Source organism: Haemaphysalis longicornis, unplaced genomic scaffold, assembly GCF_048455015.1.
Source record: "Haemaphysalis longicornis isolate Haplotype H1 unplaced genomic scaffold, Haemaphysalis longicornis Haplotype H1 scaffold_181, whole genome shotgun sequence".
Classification (NCBI taxonomy): domain Eukaryota; kingdom Metazoa; phylum Arthropoda; class Arachnida; order Ixodida; family Ixodidae; genus Haemaphysalis; species Haemaphysalis longicornis.
Genome location: NW_027526283.1, coordinates 104240 through 126545, shown reverse-complemented (window position 1 = coordinate 126545; position 22306 = coordinate 104240). Strand labels below are relative to the sequence as shown.

The 22306-nt window shown below is 48.6% G+C and overlaps 1 protein-coding gene across 1 annotated transcript; it reads left to right on the top strand.

Moving 5' to 3' along the window:
* Positions 1-138: 138 nt before the first annotated feature.
* Positions 139-13953, top strand: LOC144166682 (B-cell receptor-associated protein 31-like). The gene is made up of 8 exons (XM_077696197.1): positions 139-320; positions 605-710; positions 862-962; positions 6385-6514; positions 11439-11553; positions 12149-12254; positions 12386-12489; positions 13772-13953. Exons 2-8 carry the CDS (start codon positions 619-621, stop codon positions 13799-13801), a joined length of 678 nt encoding a protein of 225 aa, XP_077552323.1. The 5' UTR covers positions 139-320; positions 605-618; the 3' UTR covers positions 13802-13953.
* Positions 13954-22306: the final 8353 nt, after the last annotated feature.

Sequence of the window (22306 nt, the reverse complement as noted above, 5' to 3'; positions counted from 1 at the left end):
AAAATAAAAAAATAGAAGCAAAGGATTGGCGGAATTGATGGGGATCGAACCCAGGCCGCAGGTCGTTAACGTCAGAAGAACAGCACATGAATAGCGTGAGTGTTCAAAGCGAGCCAGCAGATGGCACTAGACGTAATTGTACCCATATGGGAACGGAATATCGTCTTCGTCAGCGCTGCTTCACGTTGCAATTTTGTTAAGGCCATCCCAATCGTCATCATCATTCTAGAAACGCGCCCAACTAAGTCCTCTTGTATCCGGAACCTCACTCGGTTTGCCTCGGCGTTTGCTCATCAACGACTACGCTCCTGCAAGCCAGGGTAGGTCACGAAATTTCCCGTACCGTTTTGTGCTAGTTCTTTGTTGCTGTACTGCGTCAGGCGGCTTCGCCAAATTACCCCGAACCATTTCGCTGTTTGTGCTGCCAACGTGCCACTCTTTTCCTTCCCTTCCCTCTCAAAAAAAGTGCTTCTAAAAATCTTGAGGGCATGATGCATAGTACGGCAGTTTAGTGCAATGGCGTGCTCAGAAAAAGATGTTTTCACTTTCACAACTGCTCCAGATTCTTTCGCCGTGTTATTTATATAGGAATTTTTTTTTTCAGGGAACAAAAGAACAATGGGCATTCAGTGGACATTCGTGGCGGCTTTCCTCTACTCCGAAATCGCCGTGGTCATTCTTCTTCTGGTTCCGTGCATCTCCCCGAAATCGTAGGTTTTGTTGTTCTGATAAACGTACACTGTTCAGTGCACCGATGACCGGATATAGGCTCACTTTTGCCAATGTTAAATTGTCTCAGGTATGGGTGGCTACCTGACATCTAACTAATGGTCTTTTCCTCTTCTTTGTGTATGATCAAAGATGGAACAAGGTATATCAGTCGCGGTTCCTTAAATCCCTTGGGGCCCAAGCGGACAACTACTTCAAACTAATGATCCTAGCCCTCGGCTTCCTCTTCTTCGGTAAGTCTTCACCCCAAAACTGAAGCAATCGACATTCCCGGGTCGCGGCGCTGAAACAAACGCTCATTTTTTAAAGACGATAGTCTTTCTTGGGCTACTTAAATGCAGAAATTTTGGTATGTCTGTATGTCTGTCTGTCTGCCTGTGACTCGATCTAGCCACCAGGCCAAAGGGAAACAAAAGCTGCGCAATACTCTTATATCATCATCGCCGTCGTCGTCGTCGTCGTCATCATCATCATCATTTTATCTACGCCCACGGCACGGCAAAGGCCTCTCCTATTAATCTCCAATTATCCCGGTCCTGCACTAACTGCGACCAATTTATTCCCGCAGCCTTCTTGATCCCATCTGCCCATCTAACTTTCTGTCACCCCCTGCCACCCTTGCTTCTCTAGGCATTTACTCTGTTACCCTTAATGAACAACGGTTATCAATTGCCTTCGCATTGCATGCCCTGCCCACACCCATTTCTTCTTCATAATTTCTACTAATATGTCCTTAACATGCGTTTGTTCCCTGACCCACTCCGCTCTCTTCTTGTCGCCTAATGTTGCACCTATCATCTTCCGTTCCATTGCTCGCCTCAGTTTAAGTTGAACCCTTTTAGTGAGCCTCCAAGCTTCTGCCCCGTAGGTGAGTACCGGTAAGATGCAGCTGTCATACACTTTCTTCTTCAGAGACAATGGTAGGCTGCCATTCATTATCTGAGAACACCTGGCGAATGCACTCTACCCCATTCTTATCCGTGTCATAATCTGTGCCTCATTGTTGAGATCCGGGGTCACTACTAGGCCTAAGTAGATATATTGGCTCACCACTTCCACTGCCTCGCTACCTAGCTCAAACCGCCGTGCACTCCCGAGGTTACATGACACGAAGTTACAAGAAAGGTGGCATGAAGGACTTGAAAAATTACAGGCCGATCAGCTTTCTGTCAGTCGTAAAGGTACTTACCAAGGTAATTGCTAACAGGATTTCTACCACCTTATATTTCAATCAGCCTAAGAAACAGCCAGGGTTTCGTACAGGCTATTCAACAATGGACCATATTCACACGGTCAGTCAGGTGATAGAGAAGTGCGCTGAGTATACTGAACCCCTATATATAGCCTTCATAGATTATGAGAAAGCATTTGACTCGGTCGAAACCCTAGCAGTCATTCAGGCATTACGGAACCAGGGGGTAGATGAGCATTATGTAAGAATACTAGAGGATATCTACAATGGGTCTACAGCTACCATCACCCTACATAAGGAGAGCAGTAAAATATCTATAAGGAAGGGCGTCAGGAAAGGGGGCACAATCTCTCCAACGTTATTCACAGCATGCTTACAAGAAGTATTCAGAACATTGGATTGGGAACAGGTGGGCGTAAGGGTTAATGGAAAATACCTCAGTAACCTCAGATTTGCTGATGACGTTGCCTTGCTAAGTAACTCGGGGGTTCGACGAATTGAAAAGCGTATTACTGCATTGGACAAGCAGAGTAGAACCGTGGGCCTGAAAAGTAATATGCAGAAAACTAAAGTAATGCTTAGTAATACTCTTATATACCCACATACGAATCTAAACGTCTGAATCCGGTGTAAATGTTCATACTTGTCAACATTGTTGAGCAAGAACAAGGCATTACGCAAATATAAGTTCGAAAATCAATGCAGGAGTGATATTTGCAGTGTTCCTTTATTACAAAATTTACGGATTCTTGCTTTTTCGAAATAAAATACTACATCAACTGCAGAAAACGGTCGCCTGCTTTTCCCCGCGCTATCTTGTGGAATCCTAAAAATCAAACGGCAACAGCAACGAAAGGTTCCACTAGATTGGATGCATGTTCCGCTGTGAACGCTCGTGTAGTAGGGCAACATAGTTCTATAAACGTTGTAGTAGAGTGCCTCAATTCACGCGCGTCTCCGCCGTACGGCAGCGCTGGCAACGAGACACCCGACTTGGAACAGTGGAACGCGGTAACTTTAAATTGACTTGAGCAAACCTCTAGCGTGTTATCTTGGGAGGAACGAGACGCGAGAGGAACAACATGAGAAATGAGCGGGAAAGAGAAGGGAGGCATTTACTTGGCAGGGGGCCAGTCACCTAAAGTCTTTCGTAGATATCTGGAACGAAATGAGCAGATACGCGGACATTTTTTTTTACTATAGCAAAGAGTACGCATTTTACGAAAGCTGTTTAAATAAATCACTGGTCACGTGCGCACTCCACACAGACCTAGCGGAAACATAGGCTTATCATTATTCTATCAAGTCATAGAACCCGCTGTTAAATTTACCACTATTGTAAAAGAGAGTGCACCGGCCTTGAAAGCTGCTATTAAATCGAAAGCTTTTTTAGGGGGAGCGATGACGTCCCATCACAAAAATAACGCATGTCGTCAGAGACCGGTGGGTCTACCGAGAAGCTCTGATAAGATCTCTGGACCCTCGGTACGTGCGTAAAACCGGGCTTTCATAGTGCCGAAACTAAAAAGCGGGAAGAAGGAACGCTTCCTGATAAGACAGTATACGCATCGATCATGAAGAATGGGTACAATAGTATACATTGATCTCATAAACCACGTATCGGTATGCATTTAGATCGTTCGTAGATGCGTTTACTTGGTGCGCAAGAAATCGTCGCGTGGGTTCGTTCTTGGTTTGCGGTTTGAGACTTTGAAGGTTTGACCATTGATTGGACGCACTTTCCTCGGATTGGACGATGCTTTCGAGCTTCTCCCAGCTTTCTTCACGAATGGATGGTAAAGATTTTTGCCCCCAAATTACAGACAAGGTACATCAATACAGAAGCATTAGTTGACTCGGTAGGCTCAAAATACGGCGTCCTGCATGCGATAGAAAAGATGGCCTCCAAGATGGCCGACTGCATAAGGAGAATGAAATTTGGTGACGTATCAGCTTGCTTCGATGCAAATGTCATCGGAAGACATGTGCCGCCCCTGCCACATACTTCCTTTTCTCTCTCTCCCTCCAGCTCTGGCGCTCTCCTTCCCCTCTCACTTGTTCCATAATGAATACAGTGGAGGTTTCTACAATTTAGTTCAATTTTCCCGCCTTCTCGCAGTGCTCACGCGCCATCTCTTCGGACATCGAGATTTTGTCTCGCTTCTCTTCGACACCGCTTTAAACGCCTTTTTTTATTTACTACCATAAAATCCCCTTCAACGTCTATTTTTGTTTAAGAGGATCACGCTGGTACTTTTGGTTGTGTACTCATTATTTGCCTCAAATTCGCGTGTGGTTTCCTCAGCGCTGAATATTGCAAACAACTACGAGGCAGCAGTTCATTTTCAGCGAAACACCCGACGCGGTGGCTCAGTGGCTAAGGCGTTGCGATGCTGAGCACGAGGTCGCGGATTCGATTCCCGGCCGCGGCGGCCGCTTTTCTGATGGAGGCGAAAAGCAAAAACGCCCGTGTGTACGAGCTTTCGGCGCACGTTAAAGATCCCCAGGTGGTCGAAATTATTTCGGAGCCCTCCACTACGGCGCGCCTCATCGTCTGCGTTGCGTCGGCACGTTAAACCCTACAATAATTTCCAGCGAAACGGGCAAGAAAGCGGCCAATTTTATTAGCCGGGCGTCAAGTAGTAGACCACATTGACAGACAGTTAAAATCTTTCGCGTTTAGGGAGCCGAATGAGGCCTATCGTCTCCAAAAAAAAAAAAAAGTTATCGAGTAAAATTTTGGGTCTGTTTCGGAGTGTTTTAAGCTGGGCTATTTGGTACTGTTCCATGGCGGGAAACAGCGCAAAGTGGACGAAAGCACGAAAAGGAAGAAACAGCTGCTGACACCTAGCTGCCGGTGTCAGCAGCTAGGGTGTTTCTTTCTCCCTCTTTTCTTTCCGCGCATGCTCCGTGAGGATGTGACATGTATATAAAGCGTGATTTTTTTTCGAAAAAAATCGGTTGAAAAAACGTGATTTTTTTTCGAAAAAAATCGGTTGAAAAAACAGCGCTTGTTTGTGTCCCTCCCTTTTCGTGTTTTCGTCCAGTTTGCGCTGTTTCCCGCCGTGGATCTGTTTGGTAATCGAACCAAAGGGCCTCAATGCGAGACAAGCCCGCATCCTCTACGCCACCATGGTGGATCTGGTGAGTGCACGGTGCTCTACGGGTAATTCCACCATGCACTTATTTATTTATTTATTTATTTATTTATTTATTTATTTATTTATTTATTTATTTATTTATTTATTTATTTATTTATTTATTTATTTATTTATTTATTTATTTATTTATTTATTTATTTATTTATTTATTCAAATTACTTCTAAAGGCCATCTAGAAGAGGGTATTACATGGGGGGGTGGGTAATACAACATGGTGTGAAAACAAAAAACAAAAAAGCAGTACAACAAGATACAATGCAACGTGACAACCGCTACAAAACGCAAACCATGAATACGAGCAGCAATCGCATGGCGTTATACAATAGTTAAAAAGAGAGAAACAAAAACAAAACAAGAAAAGCAAAAAAAAAATTAATTAGGTAGTCACCGTAGCGCGCATGAGCTCTAAAAACTTAGCCGTGTCTTTCACGGTGGCAATATGTGCGTGTAAACTGTTCCACTCAATAATAGTGCAAAAAATATCAATTAGGCCAGGCTGTCGTTACGGCCGACGTTACGTTTTGAGGTCTAGCAATGTCAACAGGTACCTGCAGCTTGGGGTACAATGATCAGTGCTTTTGCTATGTTGTCGGCCTCGACTTTAGGGCCGGAGTTCTTCAACAGTAGCGAAACTACGTTTAAGAAACGCGGTGGCGCAAGCACCCCTGCTTTGTTCAAGCTTAGGGGCAAGTGAACTGGTGCGGTACTTAGGGGACACAAAAACGGAACTTTGCTAAGCATGCGCTTCATAACGCATTTGAACTTTTCTGCAAACTCATGTCGTCAGCATGATCATCACCACCAGCCTATCTACGACCACTGCAGGGCAATGGCCTCTCCCATTATTCTCCAATCATCCAGGTCCTGCGCTAACCGCGACCAAATTATCCCCGCAAAACTTCTTGATCTCATATGCCCATCTAACTTTCGGCCGCCCCCGGCAACGCTTGCCTTCTCTAGGGATCAACTCTGTTGCCCTTAATGGCCAACGGTTATCTTGCCTTCGCATTACATGCCCTGCCCACGTCCATTTCTTCTTAATTTCTACTAATATGTCCTTAACACGCGTTTGTTCCCGAACCCACTCCGCTCTCTTCTTGTCACTTAATGCTACACCTATCATCTTCCATTCCATTGCGCGGTGAGTCGTTCTCAATTTAAGTTGAACCCTCTTAGTGAGCCTCCAAGTTTCTGTCCCGTGGGCAAATTCATGTGGGCGCATACAAATTATTGCGAATGGAGGGTGGGCACAAAGTTCGTCTCGAAGGCAGTACTTACGAAGTTACGACTTTCCGCTTACAGATTCGATCCGAGAAATGCGCAAGGACAGCACCCATCGTGTAAATAAGTACGTGGATATGCAGCAGCCACTTACGATGTTCAAGGCCCAGCGAAACTTCTACATCACCGGTTTTTCGCTCCTCCTTTTCCTGTAAGTATAAGCAGCTCTTCACTGTCTGTGTAGCGGGCGCCAACATTTCAAGTCCTTGATAATTTAGTTATTATGCCGATAAGGCCGTTTTTGAAGGGTCCCTAAAAATCTTCCGCAGCGAATAATTTATATTCATCTTCGTAGTTCAGTACGTGACTAAGGAAAGGAAGCGACAGGAAGAACGCTTAACTTCAACTAAAATTCTATTGAAGCAACCTAAAATATACAGCCATGGAGCCAATTGCATACAAAACAACGCGAAATTTGACCCGAAAGCATTTACGCAGGCGCACAGCCTTACAAAGCACACTCATATTTCGTAATTTTATACTTACACGAATAATTCATATTTAACAGCCTGATAAACAAAAGAATGTTGAAATCCCTTTCTCATGGTACGATTCACTAAACGAAATGGCCGCGCGTCAGCTTACTTTGCAAATGTCGTTGAAACACGATAGCCCCTGCCACCCCTGCCACGTAAATGCCACTCTTCTCTTTCGCACCCACCTACGGCGCTCTCCCCCTCCCGTCTCTTTCTCCCACGATAAACACGGTGTAGGTCTGATCAAGTGAATTCAATTTTTCCGCGTTCCACTGCTTCTTCTTGGAATGCCGGCACGAGGTCTAGGCTGGAGCGTGAGCACTTCTTGCATTTTTGGGCCAAAACAGTGCCGTTGATTCTGCAACGTTTACAACATCATTGCGAACTGACCGTCCCCAAGGAGGAGAGATGCTGATGTCTGGGCACCCGCATGGTTGGGGATCAGTCCGGGACACCGTGGCCTGCGCGGGACGTTCCCGTTTAAACCCATTCCCATTCCAACCTTCCCGCTTGATCCCTCCCGCTTCAACCCGGCGCAAAACGTCCTCCCGTTTCCCCCTTTCCCATTTCGCCTGTTTCCATTTGAACCCGTTCCCATTTTAAAGGAGTACTGACACGAAATTTCTCGCTTTCAGTTTTTATGTTGTAAAGAATACCTATTGGCCCAGTAATTACGAAAATCGAACCGAAAGCCGTCATCCGCCAACACAGAATTAATTATAGCAGGTTTATTGCAACCAATTTCAAATTTGGTCGCCGCACGGGAAAATGGCCGTTCGAAGGCCAGCCTGCAAGCGGGCCAGCCTTACGTCACGGTCTCACCCGTGACGTCAGGGATGTTTTTCTTTCCTCCGTGTGTTCGCCGCATAGTCTGCTGATTGCACATGGTCCGCACTCGCCCGCGCAGTTGACATGTCGTCTGAATCGTCAGACTCGGATGAGTCGCTGCCACCCGACAGACAGAACAACTTTATTTGGCCAGGCGATTAGGCCGGCGATGTCTTCGCCGTCGTCCGTTTTTTAATATCACTGCGGCTCGAACTGGCGCAGACCGTGATAGCAACAGCTTGTCACGACTCTTCTAATCAATCTGATCGCGAAAAAGAAGTTCCACATGCGGGAAAGTAGATGTTAGTGTGTTGAAAAATTGTTCTAGGGGTTGTTATTTGCGCTGAATTTAAAAGTGGCGTTCAGATATTTGCCGCGATGGTAAGCCTATGCTGACCGGAAGCGGAGGTTCGGAGCTCCGGCCCAGCACAGCCGGCACCGTGGTGCGGCGAGCGGCCGAAAGATGGCGCCACCTGTGCGCTAAAATCAAAGTCCGCGGCAGGTGTCTTGGTCACCGATTGCTGAAACGGAAATTATTGCCAAAATAAAGCTCCATATGCGAAAAAGGGGATGATAGTGTGGTGAAAAGTTGTGTAAGGGATGGTCATTCGCAGTTGTACAGATACCAGCGATCAATAAGCCTTAAGTTCCCAACACCCAAGGTGACCCGTGCAACCCCGAGCCCGCTGGCTTGGGTGACAGTTCTTGCGGCCGCCGCCGCGCACGAACTCAGTCCACGTTTACCGCTGCATGTCATCGCGTTGAAAATAATGCATCTTGGCGGCGTCGTCGATTTGCTCGGACAGGCTTCCACGAGCAGTACTTCGCATACCGCGAGCTTGCCATAGCACAACTTGGGTGAGCTCGGCGACGCGCACCGCCGCGTCGCCGCGGTGCCCGTCGACATCGCGCACCGCGCGGTGCCGGCACCATGGCAAGGGAACACCATGCGCCGGCCACGAACTCAAGAGCAAAGACGTCGAACACGCAACGTTTACAAGCATTGCTCACACAGCTACGCCCACGTCTCCTGTACAAACGAATACCACCGACAACAGCAGCGCAGGATATCGTTTCCGGTTCCGAAAACGACTATATGACGTCACCCTGAACCGGCCAGACACGCAGGTCCATGCGCAGGCCGATGTTTCGTCATGCCGAAAGCAATTTCGCTAGTGTTGCCCATTTGTGGAAGCTCGCGGCCTGGACAATCAAAATCGATTTTAGATGTGATTCCGGCCTCGGATCGCTGCAAAAATTTCTGTGAGGCATCTGTACAAGCTACTGAAGCCAATTATATCATTTTTTAGGCGTCAAAATTTGGTGTCAGTACTCCTTTAACCTTCTCGTTTGTTCCCTGCCGCTTCAACCCGGCACGAAACGGCTCCCCGTTTCGTCTTTTCCCATTTAGTCCCTACCCGGAATAACATACCCAGTTCGACTCGGGTGACTCGGACCGAGGCGTGCGATTTTCGAAATTAAAGTTACGTCCAACTCTATTTTAACCACGTGTTTTGAGTTACGTCCAACGTAACCAAAAGTCAAAAATTACTTGCGTCCGCCGTAACCGGAAAATTAAATTGAAGTTGCGTCAAACGTATTACACCGTAAAAAAAGCGTTAGGGCTGGCGGAGCCAAAGTATGGAGACGCCCTGTTAACCTGCAACCTTATTGCAATGGTCCGCGGCACCAATTAAAACACAAGTTGCTGCGTTACGGCTGACCCGGTACAGCGTTCATGAATTGCAGCTGAAACCGCACCCTTCCGTGTGGTTCCGCGTTGGTCGAACGGTCTGGAACCTGTTGCTCGCAAGCGTACTCCGGCAGCGGTGTGGGTGCTAGTCCCGACGATTGCATATCTCAGTTTTTTGAAGTATTGAATTGTTTTATTTACGAATGAACATGCGATTCTTTCTATATGCAACGCACACACACAAAAAAAGGAAAAGACGAGAATTAACGAAATAGGACCTTTCCGTGGTCGCAGCCAGTTCGTAGCGTCCGTAGCTCTTGCAGGGAACGAAGTTGGGTCTTTTAAAAAGTACAATCAATAATTTATTAGAGCTATTGCAGGGCCACTGCTTTATTTCTACGCACGAAAAAAAGGTTTTTTGACAGTGAAATCCCTGACTGATTAGTTCGCCGGGGTGGCCGCCAGGAGCAGTGGTGCGAGAAAAAAAAGTCTTCCAAGAGCATAATTTAATTTGTTTCAGCGCGATTGTTTCTTTTCTGACGAGAGTCATGAATGAAGGAACAAACTTTTTTTTTTGATTCCGTGAAGAATCCTGACAAACGGGAGATGCGGGAGCATTTCCTCCTTCAAAAAGCTTCAAGAGCACAGAACCGGCCTCAGACACTCACGAACTTTATCGGTCGGAAATATCGGTCGTATGCTCAATTCCAGACGACTTGCTACGTAGAAGTATTTACAGTAATGCATGGCCCGTTGCTCGGATGAACATTTTTGGGAACACTTTTAAAAACAGTAACGCATATTTTCAGAAATTCCAATGGGCTGAAACGATACGGGTTGAAATGGGAAGGGTGTTTTGGGAGCGGGTTGAAACGGGAAAGGGCGTTTTGGGAACGGGCGCACACGAGACGGGCCAAATGGGAAGGGTGTTCCGGGAATTGGTTCAAACGGGACGGGTTCAAACGGGAACGGGTTGTTTCTGGCTATACACCCGCCTGTGCTGGCTACCCGGGCCCTCTCCACCAGACTACGCTTGGATGAGAAGTCGGAGCTGGCTCGTATGTGGGTTGGCAAGTAGGAGTATAAAACGGGATTCGTTGGCACTCTTATGCCAAATGGTCCAGATGATATAGGGTACCAGGGAGGGGGGGGGGGGGGGGGGGACGCAAAGTTTGCAAAAGGCGGGGTAGAGGGTAAGGTACAGCACGGCATGGAGTAGGGCATTGTGGGGGTACGAGTTTGTTTGCAGTCGTGGGAATATGGTAGCGCTGGTTCTGAAGAGGTATGGGTGGGTTGGCGCCCGTGCCAGTAGTGGGCGAGTATGTGGGCGCATTTTCGCAGGGGCATGGGCTTGAGGATGTCATCAGCTTGTAGGCTTAATTGATTGACCGCAGGGTTTAACGCGCCGACGCAACGCTGGCGATGAGGCGCGCCGCAGCGGAGGGCTCGGGATTAATTTTGACCACCTGGGGATCTTTAACGTGCTCCGAAATCTCGTACACACGGGCGTTTTTGCTTTTCGCCTCCATCAGAAAAGTGGCCGCCGCGGCTGGGAATCGAACCCGCGACCTCGTGCTCAGCAGCGCAACGCCTTAGCCATTGAGCCACCGCGGCGGGTAGCTTGTAGGTTTACTCCCGCTTCGGAGATGGCCTGGCGTGTATGGGCGCAGGCAGCAGCATGTGCCGAGTAATTTTCTTTGAGGGATTCGTGCCCAGGTGACCATTCTGGAAGTTGATTAAGGTATTTTAGAATACGGATATTCGGCCGATCAGGAAACTGCGGCATGCAGCTTGGGAGTCGGTGAGTATAACTGCATATTTCTCGCAAGTAGTGGCGGCTATGGTGATATAGCAACTTATTCGGCTGTTTCTATGACTGCAATCATTCTTTTTCATTGGCGTCGATCCCACTGTCCCCAAAGATATAAAAAAGATCCGGGCGAAATCCCTCCCCAAAGGAATTGGTAAGATGTGATGACAAGTATCGGCTACTATAGTGAATGTTTGTAAGCATTTACTATTGCGGACAAGTGCAGCACACTAACAGCAGAGCTGACGTTACCTTACTTGCGTTTCAGGATAATCCGCAAACTGGTGACTCTAATCCGCACTCAGGCCGTCCTCCTTGCAGGCAACGAGGCTGCCCTTAAGCAAGCTCAGTCTGCTACCGAAGCTGCTCAGTCTCTCCTGAAGGTTGGTTGCTTAACAGTCCCGATTAAACCACACTGTGTCACCTTTCTTTCTGATGAAGCTTTTATGCCTTCTTTTAATGTAAATAAAATAGCTTTAAACAGTCTGAAATAATGGTACAGGTGAAATGAACGTGCGTAATTCACTAGACTAATATGTACAGTCTCTGTCAAAATTTTCTAGGCCACGCCAAAAATTTCTGGCCCACAAAGAATTCAAAGCAAAAGCTTAGCGTTCAGATGTGACCTAACTATTTCATGACAGTAAAAAGAAAGGTGTTTTCTCCAGATTTCTGCCATAAAACGTTTCCACCTCGCTCGAGAGGTAAGCTTGCACGTTGAATTTTTGTGAGCTATGAACCTTTGGCATGGCCTAAAAAAATTGAGACCGTACATTGCCTCTTACAACTCAGTCTTTGAACTTCATAATGTGAAATCACTGCCTCGGTATTTCTCTTTCTCATAAAAAACGGACTTCTATGCCTTCGGCTTGCTTGCCCTGATTGTCATATACCTTTTCTGATGCCTTCAAACTGACATCCTGTATCATGGCGTGAGCGCTGCGGGAGCATTCTTCAATGCTGTTCTTCGCACCACAGATGAGCGGCGAAAATGCCAAGCAGAATAACGAGGGCAACGCCAAGGTGGCTGCACTCGAGAAGGAACTCAAGGAGCTGAAGACTCAACTGGAAAAGACCCACGAAGGTATCTCGACCGCGCAGACAGACCGGCTACGTCCGAGCTTCATTCTCACACTACCCAAACGGAAATTCAGACACTCTGATTCAGACACTCAGACAACAAATTAAACAATTAAACTTTTTGTATACCCGCAGCCGTGCACCACCTGATCTCGGACCGCGACGTCCTGAAGGAGCACGCCCAGAATCTGCACAGGGAGTACCACCTGCTATTTGACGAGCACGAAAGGATTCGACAGGTGACGAGCGGCTTCAGACCACTCCCCAAAGCCGGACCACACACTATATGACAATTAATTTTGTCACCGCGGCTGTTGAAATACATTCTTAGCTTTGAAAGAAATTGGCTAAGAATGTCTCGCGGCTATTTTTTTCCTTCTCTTGTGCGACCAGGTTTGTCTAACTCAATCGTGCTCCATTGATTGACATTGAGATTTCCAAAGTGAGATAGAGAACATTCGAGAGTGGGATAGAGAAAACTTTTATCTGGACAGGAAAAGTCTAAGCTAAGTGGGATAAGAGGCTGTCGGAATTAGGGGATGTTTGTGGGCTTGGGCACCCCGTAGCCTGTTGGTGTCCTAGACCTAAGTTATGTCCTAGACCTAGTTGGTGTCCTAGACCTAGCACTACAGCATTACTCCGATAATGAAGGAAACATTCAATAGAGTAATGTGCAGTGAGAGAACGTAGGGCAGGGGAATCCAGTTGATTGGGATTTTGTTGCGGAGTTGTATACTGCGAAAAATTTTCAGCTTGCACAAATGCGCGTTTCCGGAACCCCCACAGGTTCAGTACACGCGTATACATTGCGCGAAATTCGTATTTGCACTAATTCATGCATCGATTCCAGAGGCACGTGCACAGGCATGTAGGCTTAGATGTGCCGCGATTCACTCTGGCCAGAAGCTTGGTCAAAACATCGCACGGTAGGGGGCAATGCACTGCATAAATTCCCTCCATAAATGCGCTGCAATTCATGCAACAGCCTTCAACCCCTGGATGCTTGATGGCTTACCCGAACGGTCGTTATCCGAACATAATAGCATGAATTGCATAATTTGGAGCAAAAAGTTTAGTTAATATTGCTTTAGACAAGCGATTTGTGGGAATACAGTAGTCACATTTCTTTCCACATTACAGCATTACAAGTCCACACATTTTCAAGTTAGCCATTCTGCTCTCCAGGGTTGGCATTGCTCTCGATCTTACATCTCATGTTGTTGCCCTTTTCGTCGATATTTTCCTGCTTGGTGTTTAACTTTAGCATACATACAAGTGTGTGTTGCACACCCAGACTGGTGACGAACAGGGGAGAATTTAATTACCATGATCATTGGTATTTACATTGTGCCCGAATTGTTGAATCAACTGCACATGACTCAAGCATAAGAAATAAGTTACACGATTTTTGTTCTTTCTTTCCATATACAGTCCCAAAGGATAGATATGTGCACTTATCATTTTCCTAAATTTTTTGATAAATACTTTAGTTGCATTGCTTTTTCCTCGCTTTTCCTGCAGGCAGTGGCTGATACGAAGAAAGGAAAATGAAGAATATCAGGACAAGGGCAAGCCAGTGTGACTGCTTTATTCCGACCAAGGCAGTTCCAATGATGTCGTTGTTTCCTTCGTGCTGTACAATATTGCCATGTGGATGCAGACTCTGACGAGAAGTTCGTATAATATGTACAATATTTAATACACACGCCCTGTCTCGCATCTTCCTTATAGATTGTGCAGTAAGTTATGCATTAGAGGAGAACACACTGGCTGCATTGGTCTGACAGACTGTCCCGGATGGACCAGACCTATGCAGCCAGTGTGTTCTCTTCCAGCGCGTAACTTACTGCACATTGAAGAATTAAGCGCTCTGGTGTATTCTTCAAAGCTTAAAGGAGTACGGACACGAAATTTCGAAGATGGGTTAACTATATATGTAAAAATCTTTCTTTGCATATTGAGATATCTCCCAGGAAGTTTAAACCGTAACCGTACAGTGTAACATATACCAAATATATTTTAATATTTTCGTGCACCAGAGCGTTTAGCACAGATACCATTTCGGAAGCGGCATCAGCATGACGCGTTGAGCGCCTTGCCCCAAACTGCATACATCGGGGTTCCCGTGACGTAGCCACGGTGCTGGATGCTGTTGTCTCCCGCTGCTCCGCCTTGCGCATGCCGTCACAGTTTTGGGACTGACGTCATGCTTCCCGGGTGCATGCGGCCGCTGCATGGAGTGAATAAAAGCTTAGGAGAGACCCTGGTGTCACGTCACGTGTACTGACGCCGGAAGAACCATTTTGAAGCGTAAGCTACACTGGCCGAGGTTGAGCAGTTTCGCGTGGACCTTGAAGGGCCGTGCTGCGCAAGCGCGAGGAGCATTGGATTGGATTGGATTTGGATTTGATTAAATTCGATTGTATTGGAAATTCAATCCAATTGGAGTACGGGTGTGTAGAGAATTGGGTCTGCACATTCGCCGGTCTGCGCATTCCAGAGGAGTGGCGTCATAGCCGCGGCAGACGCATTGGCGCCAGCGCGTGCCCAGCTGTGCGCCTCCGTTGCGCAGTAGCCAAGTCTGACGGTGCGCCGAAGCCACTTGATAGCCGTTTCGTGTGGCTCCTGGAAAGCCGTGCTGCCCATGCGCGAGGAGCAGCGACTGCACTGGACTGGACTTGACTGGATTGGAAACCGTTTTAGCAGCAGATATGATAATCAGCTAATCCTAGACAACCAGGACACCTAAGAATACCCAGCTGAACCTTAGCTCACGCTACGTACATCGTGGCATAGTCGAGCTAAGCCACTGCTAGTTTTTTTTGGAGATCGCCACATTTTGCTGGTGTCTCGCGCGTACATGCGAGCTTCTCCGCCATCGCTCGCTCCACTGTCGTGTGCTTCGTCTCTTCCTGCCGACCATTGGCTATTACATTAGCCTGGCCGCGCAGTGACGTCGATCCCCGGTGACCCGGCCTTCGGCGCCATTTCTAGGACACTCAAGTTTCAAGTTTGAAGTTTATTTAGCACCACACACTTGTAGAGGAAGCAGTGACGCGAGGGCGCTGGTAAAGTCTTTTTCCAGACCTGACAATCGCCTACACCCCCGGTACATTGGTAGAGCGAAGAACGGCGCGCGGTGACTTATTACACCTTCTTAGATCTCGGTGAACGTGAAAAAAACACGTGACTTCCTCCCCACTTCTCCCAATGCGCCGATGACCGCCGGGGCCTCTCGTAAGCGTTTCTATCCACCATGGTCCACGGCCTGTGTGGACGCAAGGGCGCGCGCGCGTGCAGACCGGCCATGGCCGCACGCACGCGTGCTGCATGACTGGCCGTGGTGCGACGAGAACAGCGACGTAATGAGCGCCGTCCTGTCAGTGCGGCCGCCTCGTTCATTTCGTCGAAACTGAAACTGACACGAGTAAATGGGGCTCTAAATAATTATTATGCTGCAATCGACCATATAATGTGCCATATACTATGATTAGTGGGCTGGTAGGCACCCATAGCAGTGGGAAAAAAAACGTAGCTCGAGAAGTTCGTGTCAGTACTCCTGCATGACTAGGCAGGGCACAGTCGTCTCAATGCAAACTACAAAGTAGAATTGTGAGAGATTATATTCACGATCTAGCTCAAGTCGCTTGACACAGAACACTGGAATGTCGTGTGTACCATTGTGGGATTAGCACCTGGTGATAGAACATACACACGTGTCTTATTGTGCAAAATGAAGATTTGAGGTTGTACTCTTGTATGTTAATAAAATCTTGAACTTTGTTCAATGGTTCAACTATGAAATTAACTAGCTAAGTTTAATTTTACCTCGAACCTCTTGCTGTCTTGATCAGCCACAAGCAGCTCATCAGAATAGGACAGGGCTAGCAAACCTAACGGAAACTAAGAGCAGTTCGCGCCTTTATTGATAAAATTTGTACACCACTGTATACTCACGTACAGGGTACCACATGGTGATTCCTACTATTGGGAATAACCAGGACTGCAACACTTCTGCAGATTTGTGTTGCCCTTACTTTTTCTGCACAGAAATGCCATCAGTTCTAATACCTGACCAACTGAACGTTAATTTCCATATTAACTTGTTTGAGTGCTGACTACGCGTGGTGGGCACTTTTTCTTTTATTCTCGCATAGTTGCTTCCCTGATTCGGGGTCTATTTGTCCCCATGTCGCCATATTACTTTAGCTTACTCTCTTGCCCTCAGCATAATTCTTACTCCTTCAAAGATGAATCGGTGTACAAAATGCTATTACTGAGTCGTTGGAACAGTTTAAGTCTGATGAATCGCATTATCCGCTTCCTGGTGGCACAATGCATGATCTCCTACGGATAGTGTTAAGTCAATGTGGGCGTAGAGGCTTCTGCGAGAGACGTGCCGTGCGTGCAAGTCGGTACATGAGCCCATAGAGTTTCATACATAACAACTATAAAAAGTTATAGAGGGAAATCTGGTGCTACAATTGTCCGCCGCGATGGACGTGATGGGTAGTTCTGGATTCGAACTGGCGCTCAATGGCTTCACGGAAAGTGCTATGGATTAGATTGTGCAGCCAGTTTCGTTTTCGTTTTGAACTTGCATGAACGCATTTGCCTATGTTGGAAGAAGCGTTAAAAAAATGCGTTTCTCCTTGAACTGAATGCCGCACGCGCACTGACACCGCGCTGAATGGAAATGTTTTATAACCAGAGTTGCGAATCGGGTGAGTTACCAAATCATAGCCGGCACAGCGAGCACGAAAACACAAATTAAGGCGCTGTGTGCGGCGAAGGTGCCTGTGAATTAGGAGTTGCGGCGCTTTTCGTTCGGAAGTGCAATGAATGTTCGAAGCTGATGACGGTTACGAACTGCTTGGAACATGCACACTTTTCGTGCGAACGCCTGTTCCTACGGCGTAGACAAGCAGTACCGGCGGCTGATAGGACCGCAGCTCGATGACTGTCACTAATTCAGGCTAGAATAGCTTCTCCAAAGATAATAGGTTTCTTTTTTATTAGCACAAAAACTTTTCTTTATATGGAAAACTACCAGCGCCGAAACTTCTACAAATAGTTTGTAGCGGCCACTTCGTCATCAACAGCAAGCGCCCACCATCATCATCATTGCTCCGCTGCCTCCATCGTCAGCAGCGCGTGGCCTCGACACACGGCGAGCCACGCGCCACAGAACGTCTACTAACCGGTTTGTTGAACGACTATCTGTCTAGCTTGGATACATACGTGGTTGTAGCGACTGGTGCGTCTCAACTTGAGGAGAGAGCGGGTGTCGGGATTTTCAGTCCACAACTCAACTGGTCGTTTTCGATTTGCCTACCGGACTTCACCCCAATATTCTATGCTGAGTTTATGGCAATAGTCATAGCATTAAAAAAATTACCTCCCCAGATATTAAATGTCGTAATTGTGTCTGATTCATTAGCTGTTTGCTCCTCTTTGATATCCCCCAAAAATTCTGCTCTTCTTCGCACATTTGGTTATTTAGTTCCTTCCCACTTAAGAGAAATCCGCTTGATATGGGTGCCTGGGCATAAAGGTTTATATCTGAATGAAGAAGCAGACTCTTTAGCGAGGTTAGCACTAGACGGCCCTCCGTTCGACGTCTGTCCATTTCCCTCTATACTGGCCGGAGCACGGATCCGACGGCATCAACATCTGGCGAGGAGGCAGGAGGATGCCATCACCTCCCTCGATGATTACGCCCATTTGGCATATGCGTGGTACTCCCGATGTTGCGAATCTCGCCAATGCGAGGTTACTTTAACTAGCTTACGTTGTAGAGTTCCGCAGCTCAACTTCTACATGCACCGCGCTGGGCTCACCTCCTCTCGTCATTGTGCTCTTTGTGATGAACCCGAAACCCTAGAGCATTTTTTCTTACATTGCCGCGGCTTCTCTTCAATGAGAAGAAAATACCTGGTGGAGCCAATTCACCACCTTGGACTTACCCTTTCAATGCCGGTCTTACTGTCGTTCGGTGCCATTTCGCTTGGGTCTCCCCACAGGAATTTGGTTACGGCCGTCCACACCTACGTCTCAGAGACTAGGCGCCTACCCTGTTAGCCGCTCTTCTTGTACACAGACGAAATAAGAGCCTATTGCAAAATCCCGCATAGTCTTCTCTTGCAAATTCCTGCATAGTGCACACTTTCATTCTACAAATTCCTGTATTTGTTGTGCAATTATTCTGATCAACAATTTTTTATTTATTTTTTTTTCTCCAAAATTTAGTCTCCTAAATTGGGCACATTAGCCCCCATATATCTCCCGATCCTGGCCAATCCCCCGAGGGGGTACGCGCCACAATCAGAAAGGAACAACAATAACAACAACAATCATGGCCTCCGCGCTGCTCGGCCGCACTCCACGGGCTGCTCCCTGATTCTCGGCCCATGTTGTCGTCCCCACGCAACTCTAAATAAATGTAGGCCCTGCCGCACCGCCTCATTGGCCGCCTACATAATTGGTGACCCGGACGTCGGCAGCATGGAGCCCCACTTAGCTTGCCCTCTGCCACCCTACCCGGCCTTCGAGCGCCTCTACCCCCGAGCCTGGTTCTTAAAAATGGAAGCGCACTTCTTCATCCGCCGCATCGACTCACAGACCGAGCTCTACCGCATCAGCACCGCCCTGCTTCCGGCCGACCTACGCTGTGAGCCGCTAAAACACTGTGAGTGGCCCTACGATATAGTGAACTAGACTATTCTAGTTCACTGTACCTACGACACGCTACAGGCTTACGTGATGGCGCGCCTCGGCTCGAGTCTTTCCCGCCACAAGGACGCTGCATCGCCCCCTTCCACGGTTACCTCGCGCGACGCACCGCACGATGGAATGGGAACCGTGCTGACCGGCTTGCAACCTCCCTCGCGCCCTGAAGACGACTCTCGAACCCAAGAGCGACGAGACGTTCTACCACCACCCGGCTTCACTGAACGTCGTTCTACGGGCCACAACAAGCCGGCTGCGCCCATCCACTCCACTCCAAGTGCCTTCGCCACGGCACTCAGTGTAGCGACCTTGCCACCCAGCCCACCGCTCTACCCCAAGAACCCCGAGGTGTGGCTTATACAGATGGAATGCTTTTTCGACCTGTACTACGTCACAGCCCAGGAGGACCGTTACTCCTTAATGTACGAGCTCCTACCATCCAGCTTGGGCTCCACCTTGCCGGAGCCTAAAGCCCAACCGTACGACGAGCTCAGGGCAGTCCTCCTCACGCGCTATGGTCGGTACCTAAAACCACCCGCGCCAGCCACCGAGCCTCCTACCTCGCCTATGGAGGATCACCTGCCTCACACCACCATGCTGGCATCGACGGTGCCGCTCTGTGACAACCCTACGACTACTACGGCCACGCTTTGCCCCGCGGATGCCAGCCCAACAGCACCGACAATGGACTGTACGTCACACCCTAGGAGTTCGTCACCCTGTGTATCGGCGCTGCTTCCCCGCAGCACTCAAGCCCCGGGGTGGGCCCTGATGCAACCTCGTTTACCACCTTTCCTGGCGGCTTCTGTCGACCCTAGTGCAATTTCGGCAACCACTACCCCTCCACTGCACTCTTTGCGAAGCACGCACGACACGCACACTGAGTTGCTCGTAACCAACCCCGAGGAAAGCGCATCCTCCGACGAACTCCCACAGCCCCGTACTGCCTTCCGTTACCAGAACACCGATGGGAAGGATGGTGTGACCGGCAACCCTATAGTCCACTCTATGAACCCCCGCCAGAAGAATCTAGGGGGCAGCTTTGCCTTGCCAAGCAATGTTACGTGGCCGCCGAGCTTTCGAGACACAACTCCCGCACGTCCACAGGGTGAGCCACAAGATCCACCTGACGAAAACGAACACTCTCCAGTCTTGAAGCGGCACCCACCAGCTCGCATGAACGCCGTCGTGCTTAAGCGTCCCCGCCGACGTCGCAAGCGCCGACCACGAAGGCGGTCTTCTGCGCTGGCACAACAGCAAGAATTTTACGTCAACCGCCTGCTTCAGCGATGCAAACGACGAACACGCGTGCGCTGGATCCATCGTGGTTGTCACGCTCATCAAGACCTGCTTTCGACTTCCGCAACACGTAGACGCCGTAGTCATCATCCGCGTCACCTCCCGGTCCCGCGTAAAGCGTGCCTGTATATGCTTCGCCCGACTGTATCCTCCCCACCTCAACTTCGACGAATCAGGCGTGCTGCTACTACACGGGCACACGCACGTCGCGGGACGATACCTTTACTGCGCCCGCCCTTCCAGACCCGTCCCATCACCTGCGTGAATGTGGACACCCGCGACAGCCTGACATCGGACCAGCCGATTCGTGCTCAAGCTCGACCGGTACTCTACTCTCAGCCTAGGCCACCGGAGGTTATAATGTGCACCGGAAGCCCTCAAGACGACGACTTGGACTGCCAGCGGACGCTATTTCGGGCCTGACCCGAACGACAGTATGATCTTAGATCCCTTTTCGCTTGGACTACTTAAGGAACTCTGACCGCGGACACACCCTGTACATAGCTTTCATTGCTAGTTAGTTGTTCCTGTTCTTTTCTTTTGTCGCGCTCCGCGCTAGGGGGGGAGCCCTGTAGCGGCCACTTCGTCATCAACAGCAAGCGCCCACCATCATCATCATCGGCCGCTGCCTCCATCGTCAGCAGCGCGTGGCCTCGACACACGGCGAGCCACGCGCCACAGAGAACATCATGACTTCCGCGCTGCTCGGCCGCACTCCACGGGCGCTCCCTGGATTCTCGGCCCATGTTGTCGTCCCCACGCAACTCTAAATAAATGTGGGCTAGGCATCACCACTTCATTCGGCCGCCTACAAGTTTATGAAGAAGTCCGCCTCCCACTGTAGTTGGTGACAAGTAGCAAACCTAGTCCGCAAACCTCTTCCACTCCGCTACACTGTAACTCCGCGTCTGCTTTTTATTTTATACGCGCCCTTTTATTTCGTGCAAAACCAGTTTTTGGTTACTAACTTTTTCGTTCGCCATGTAATTTGTTAACACCGAACCGGGCAATAACAGTTTTTTTTGTCAAAAACACAATTTGCGCAGCCATAGGCCCGCTTCGATCCTACGCAAGCCGGTTCCAGAACTCATTAATAATGGTAGCGTCCTGGGCACGTTGGTACTCCATTGCTAAATAAATTAATTGCGCTAAAAAGGGGGACATGGACGAAGTGAGGACAGACACACGCGGCGCAACAATTGCGCCGTGTGTGTCGGTCCTCACTTCATCCGTGTCCCCCTTTGTAGCGCAATTAATTTATTTAGTACCCACCATTCCCATCGAAGCGTAAGCGTTGCGCAGTTGGCGCTGACACTAGCGCCAATTTCCCCTCTAGTTATTATTGTATGAAACTCTATGCATGAGCCCCCTCATTGCCTCATATCTCCTCATGTGCCAAGAACCATTCAGGCGAAGGGATATTTCTCGGGACTGGGTAAGAATGTCAACAGCGGTATTTATGTTGAGGATAATGGTGTTATTGATCATTCCTTTGATGGCACTCCGTGTGGATATGAGGAGTTCAAGAGAGTAGGGATAAATTTCCACTGCTTTGATGACTGCTACGTTATGAGCAAGGCAGCCCCAAAGACAGTTGGTGTGCCCTTACATGTGCCTTTCTGTCTAGAAAATTCGACAGTGGGAATTACGTAGTACGCCGAGCGAGTCGAAAGCCTCACTGCAAGTTTGCAAACTGCCGGTAGCAGCCCGTACCCAAGTAGATCCGCACAGCGTTCTGTCGTCGCGGCGTCCCACAGAGGCTTCGAAAGCCAAGCGGTTTGTATAGTCATAAGCGTTCGAATTTCGTGAACCGCTGACGCTTCGCCCCTTGTTTAGCGCAACGAAAACTGTAGGTACATTTAAGGCAAAATATACGTAACTGACCGGCCGCGTCCGCGTTCATTTACTTAGGAACGCTCGTTGGGTTGGTTTTTACGATAGCAAGCGAAAAAAAAGTGGCAGTGCAACGCCGGCACGTGCAGGAGAAAAAGCAAGAACAAAAAGAACAGAACTCCCACTGGCGCTGTT

What these genes read in the sequence shown, in the direction of transcription:
- LOC144166682 (XM_077696197.1), top strand. Translation starts at nt 619, where the DNA reads ATGGGCATTCAGTGGACATTCGTGGCGGCTTTCCTCTACTCCGAAATC. An exon ending in CTGCTCAGTCTCTCCTGAAG is followed by an intron (nt 11,554 to 12,148) that starts GTTGGTTGCTTA and finishes TTCGCACCACAG; the next exon opens with ATGAGCGGCGAAAATGCCAA. An exon ending in ACTGGAAAAGACCCACGAAG is followed by an intron (nt 12,255 to 12,385) that starts GTATCTCGACCG and finishes GTATACCCGCAG; the next exon opens with CCGTGCACCACCTGATCTCG.